We start from the raw sequence: 6,000 nt of genomic DNA on the forward strand, positions 1-6,000 counted from the left end.
TCACTTTCTGCCGGGTGGGGATCGCAGGGATCTAATACGCCTTCAAGCAACTCACTTTCTGCTGGGTGGGAAACAAAGCGATCTAATACGCTTCAAGCAACTCACTTTCTGCCTGGTGGGGATCACAGCGATCTAATAGGCCTTCAAACAACTCACTTTCTGCCTGGTGGGGATCACAGCGATCTAATACGCCTTCAAACAACTCACTTTCTGCCGGGTGGGGATCGCAGCGATCTAATACGCTTCAAGCAACTCACTTTGTGCCGGGTGGGGATCGCAGGGATCTAATACGCCTTCAAGCAACTCACTTTCTGCTGGGTGGGAAACACAGCGATCTAATACGCCTTCAAACAACTCACTTTCTGCCGGGTGGGTATCGCAGCGATCTAATACGCGTCAACCAACCCACTTTGTGCCCGGTGGGGATCGCAGGGATCTAATACGCCTTCAAGCAACTCACTTTTTTGCCTGGTGGGAATCACAGCGATCTAATACGCCTTCAAACAACTCACTTTCTGCCGGGTGGGGATCGCAGGGATCTAATACGCCTTCAAGCAACTCACTTTCTGCCTGGTGGGGATCACAGCGATCTAATAGGCCTTCAAACAACTCACTTTCTGCCTGGTGGGGATCACAGCGATCCAATATGCCTTCAAGCAACGTGGGGATCACAGCGATCTAATACTCCTTCAAGCAACGCGGGGATTACAGCGATCTAATACGCCTTCAAGCAACTCACTTTCTGCCGAGTGTGGATCGCAGGGATTTAATACGCCTTCAAGCAACACACTTTCTGCTGGGTGGGAAACAAAGCGATCTAATACGCCTTCAAACAACTCACTTTCTGCCGGGTGGGGATCACAGCAATCTAATAAGACTTCAAGCAACTCACTTTCTGCCGGGTGGGGATCACAGCGATCTAATACGCCTTCAAATAACTCACTTTCTGCCTGGTGGGGATCACAGCGATCTAATACGCCTTCAAGCAACTCACTTTGTGCCGGGTGGGAATCACAGCGATCTAATACGCCTTCAAACAACTCACTTTCTGCCGGGTGGGGATCGCAGGGATCTAATACGCCTTCAAGCAACTCACTTTCTGCTGGGTGGGAAACAAAGCGATCTAATACGCTTCAAGCAACTCACTTTCTGCCTGGTGGGGATCACAGCGATCTAATAGGCCTTCAAACAACTCACTTTCTGCCTGGTGGGGATCACAGCGATCTAATACGCCTTCAAACAACTCACTTTCTGCCGGGTGGGGATGGCAGCGATCTAATACGCTTCAAGCAACTCACTTTGTGCCGGGTGGGGATCGCAGGGATCTAATACGCCTTCAAGCAACTCACTTTCTGCTGGGTGGGAAACACAGCGATCTAATACGCCTTCAAACAACTCACTTTCTGCCGGGTGGGTATCGCAGCGATCTAATACGCGTCAACCAACCCACTTTGTGCCCGGTGGGGATCGCAGGGATCAAATACGCCTTCAAGCAACTCACTTTTTTGCCTGGTGGGGATCACAGCGATCCAATATGCCTTCAAGCAACGTGGGGATCACAGCGATCTAATACACCTTCAAGCAACGCGGGGATTACAGCGATCTAATACGCCTTCAAGCAACTCACTTTCTGCCGAGTGTGGATCGCAGGGATTTAATACGCCTTCAAGCAACACACTTTCTGCTGGGTGGGAAACAAAGCGATCTAATACGCCTTCAAACAACTCACTTTCTGCCGGGTGGGGATCACAGCAATCTAATAAGACTTCAAGCAACTCACTTTCTGCCGGGTGGGGATCACAGCGATCTAATACGCCTTCAAATAACTCACTTTCTGCCTGGTGGGGATCACAGCGATCTAATACGCCTTCAAGCAACTCACTTTGTGCCGGTTGGGAATCACAGCGATCTAATACGCCTTCAAACAACTCACTTTCTGCCGGGTGGGGATCGCAGGGATCTAATACGCCTTCAAGCAACTCACTTTCTGCTGGGTGGGAAACAAAGCGATCTAATACGCTTCAAGCAACTCACTTTCTGTCTGGTGGGGATCACAGCGATCTAATATGCCTTCAAACAACTCACTTTCTGCCTGGTGGGGATCACAGCGATCTAATACGCCTTCAAACAACTCACTTTCTGCCGGGTGGGGATCGCAGCGATCTAATACGCTTCAAGCAACTCACTTTGTGCCGGGTGGGGATCGCAGGGATCTAATACGCCTTCAAGCAACTCACTTTTTTACCTGGTGGGGATCACAGCGATCCAATATGCCTTCAAGCAACGTGGGGATCACAGCGATCTAATACACCTTCAAGCAACGCGGGGATTACAGCGATCTAATACGCCTTCAAGCAACTCACTTTCTTCCGAGTGTGGATCGCAGGGATTTAATACGCCTTCAAGCAACACACTTTCTGCCTGGTGGGGATCACAGTGATCTAATATTTCTTCAAGCAACTCACTTTCTGCCTGGTGGGGATCACAGCAATCTAATACGCCTTCAAGCAACGAGGGGATCACAGCGATCTAATACGCCTTCAAGCAACTCACTTTCTGCCCGGTGGGGATCACAGCGATCTAATATGCCTTCAAGCAACTCACTTTCTGCCTGGTGGGGATCACAGCGATCTAATACGCATTCAAGCAACGTGGGGATCACAGCGATCTAATATGCCTTCAAGCAACTAACTTTCTGCCTGGTGGGGATCACAGCGATCTAATATGTCTTCAAGAAACTCACTCTCTGCCTGGTGGGGATCACAGCGATCTAATACGCCTTCAAGCAACATGGGGATCACAGCGATCTAATACGCCTTCAAGCAACTCACTTTCTGCCTGGTGGGGATCGCAGCAATCTAATAAGACTTCAAGCAACTCACTTTCTGCTGGGTGGAGAACACAGCGATCTAATATGCCTTCAAGCAACTCACTTTCTGCCTGGTGGGGATCACAGGGATCTAATACACCTTCAAGCAACTCACGTTCTGCCTGGTAGGGATCGCAGGGATCTAATACGTCTTCAAGCACCTCACTTTCTGCCTGGTGGGGATCACAGGGATCTAATATGTCTTCAAGCACCTCACTTTCTGCCTTTGGGGATCACAGCAATCTAATATGCCTTCAAGCACCTCACTTTCTGCCTGGTGGGGATCACAGCGATCTAATATGCCTTCAAGCACCTCACTTTCTGCCTGGTGGGGATCACAGCGATCTAATACGCCTTCAAGCAACGTGGGGATCACAGCGATCTAATATGCCTTCAAGCAACTAACTTTCTGCCTGGTGGGGATCACAGCGATCTAATAGGTCTTCAAGAAACTCACTCTCTGCCTGGTGGGGATCACAGCGATCTAATACGCCTTCAAGCAACATGGGGATCACAGCGATCTAATACGCCTTCAAGCAACTCACTTTCTGCCTGGTGGGGATCGCAGCAATCTAATAAGACTTCAAGCAACTCACTTTCTGCTGGGTGGAGAACACAGCGATCTAATATGCCTTCAAGCAACTCACTTTCTGCCTGGTGGGGATCACAGGGATCTAATACACCTTCAAGCAACTCACGTTCTGCCTGGTAGGGATCGCAGGGATCTAATACGTCTTCAAGCACCTCACTTTCTGCCTGGTGGGGATCACAGGGATCTAATATGTCTTCAAGCACCTCACTTTCTGCCTTTGGGGATCACAGCAATCTAATATGCCTTCAAGCACCTCACTTTCTGCCTGGTGGGGATCACAGCGATCTAATATGCCTTCAAGCACCTCACTTTCTGCCTGGTGGGGATCACAGGGATCTAATATGTCTTCAAGCACCTCACCTTCTGCCTTTGAGGTTCACAGCAATCTAATATGCCTACGAGCACCTCACTTTCTGCCTGGTGGGGATCACAGCGATCTAATATGCCTTCAAGCACCTCACTTTCTGCCTGGTGGGGATCACAGGGATCTAATACACCTTCAAGCAACTCACGTTCTGCCTGGTAGGGATCGAAGGGATCTAATACGTCTTCAAGCACCTCACTTTCTGCCTGGTGGGGATCACAGGGATCTAATATGTCTTCAAGCACCTCACTTTCTGCCTTTGGGGATCACAGCAACCTAATATGCCTTCAAGCACCTCACTTTCTGCCTGGTGGGGATCACAGCGATCTAATATGCCTTCAAGCACCTCACTTTCTGCCTGGTGGGGATCACAGGGATCTAATACACCTTCAAGCAACTCACGTTCTGCCTGGTAGGGATCGCAGGGATCTAATACGTCTTCAAGCACCTCACTTTCTGCCTGGTGGGGATCACAGGGATCTAATATGTCTTCAAGCACCTCACTTTCTGCCTTTGAGGTTCACAGCAATCTAATACACCTTCAAGCAACTCACTTTCTGCCTGGTGGGGATCACAGCGATCTAATATGCCTTCAAGCACCTCACTTTCTGCCTGGTGGGGATCACAGCAATCTAATATGCCTACAAGCACCTCACTTTCTGCCTGGTGGGGATCACAGGGATCTAATATGCCTTCAAGCAACTCACTTTCTGCCCGGTGGGGATCGCAGCAATCTAATATGCCTTCAAGCAACTCACTTTCTGCCTGGTGGGGATCACAGGGATCTAATATGTCTTCAAGCACCTCACTTTCTGCCTTTGGGGATCACAGCAATCTAATATGCCTACAAGCACCTCACTTTCTGCCTGGTGGGGATCACAGGGATCTAAGTGCAGAAGAGGGACCTTTCCTTATTTTTTGTCAGAACTGATAAACCCCAATTGTCTGTGGATTCTCATGGAAGATCAGTCTGCCCAGGAAATTTAGCATGGTTCTTCTCGGGGTAAGGCTGTCAGATGAGGAAAGCTATTCACCCCTCCCCCTTCAGATGCCCCGTTTTCTCATGCGTTCTGCCAACCCAACGTCTTGATTCACAGGTTCTCCTGGGGGTACCAGTATGTTAGCGCACGGGGCGCGACGCAGCATGGATCCATCTGCTCGTTGAATGTACACCTGGTTGCTTATGGATCTCAGCTGCTACCATTTCAGACATTCCTGGCGTGTCCCGCAGCATCTCATGACAAAACGCCACTTTCTAGATAGAAAGTGGACACCCAGACCAGTTGCATTGCATTGGCCATTTCCTATGCCAGGGGTCTGCAACCTCTGGCTCTCCAGATGTTTGGGAATACAGCTCCCATGGTCCCTCATCACTGACTATGCTAGCTAGCCCTGATGGGAGTTGTAATTCCCAACATCTGGAGAGCCAAAGGTTGCAGACCACTGTCCTATGCAATAGCTACAATTAATTTCTTCTCCTTGTACATCATAATAGTGAAAGGTAATGTGTTTTATCTCTCTGGATGTCCCAGTGATGTCCACGTACCAACCAGTGCTGATCCTGCAGGGACAGGTGACTTCACCCCACTCTACCTGCACCAAGGCGAGTGTCTGAGACTTACCTTGGGAGAAGACGTCCAGGCATGGCTGGTCCGCGTTGATTATCTTGTTACTTTTCTTGTAGGCGTCAAGTACCCCAGGAACGTTGCGGTGATAATCCAACAGCCGCTTCCCCGTCTCTTCCTCCGAGATCCCATCGGGGACCGTCAGACGCTCCTGCACATCGGGGTCCCGGGGCCAGTCAAAGGACACGTGGTAAATATCTGAAAGGGGCAGAACAATGGCATATTTAGGAGGGTCTCATCGACACTCTCCAACATTCTCCTGAAACCATCAATTCTTGACCGCCCCTTAGACTGAAGGGGGTCACGAGATGCATTCTAATACTATACAATAAGGCCCAGGTGGTGAGCCTTGCCCTGCGGTAAGCAGCACTCCACACCAATCAGAAGGACACAAAGGAAGTAGACAAACTGCCAATATATGGTGGCGCTGCCAAGCACAGCCTAACAACCACCAGCGGTCATGAGATGGATCATTGATTCGATCTTGAGCCTTTGCCCCGACGGCTCATGGTGTTGAAACCAGTCTCCAGTACATGGCTAATTCCTGAGG

At 49.8% G+C, this 6,000-nt stretch overlaps 1 protein-coding gene across 1 annotated transcript in view; it reads right to left on the minus strand.

The window, feature by feature from the left end:
- AK8 (adenylate kinase 8) overlaps nucleotides 1–6,000 on the minus strand; it is a 564,615-nt gene that overhangs the window by 338,515 nt on the left and 220,100 nt on the right. Inside the window, exon 8 of the mRNA XM_069609314.1 lies at nucleotides 5,448–5,648. Coding sequence (XP_069465415.1) covers nucleotides 5,448–5,648 — 201 coding nt within the window. The remainder of the gene's footprint in view (nucleotides 1–5,447; nucleotides 5,649–6,000) is intronic.

This window comes from Ambystoma mexicanum, chromosome 8 (genome assembly GCF_040938575.1).
Source record: "Ambystoma mexicanum isolate Mex_15411 chromosome 8, UKY_AmexF1_1, whole genome shotgun sequence".
NCBI lineage: Eukaryota > Metazoa > Chordata > Amphibia > Caudata > Ambystomatidae > Ambystoma > Ambystoma mexicanum.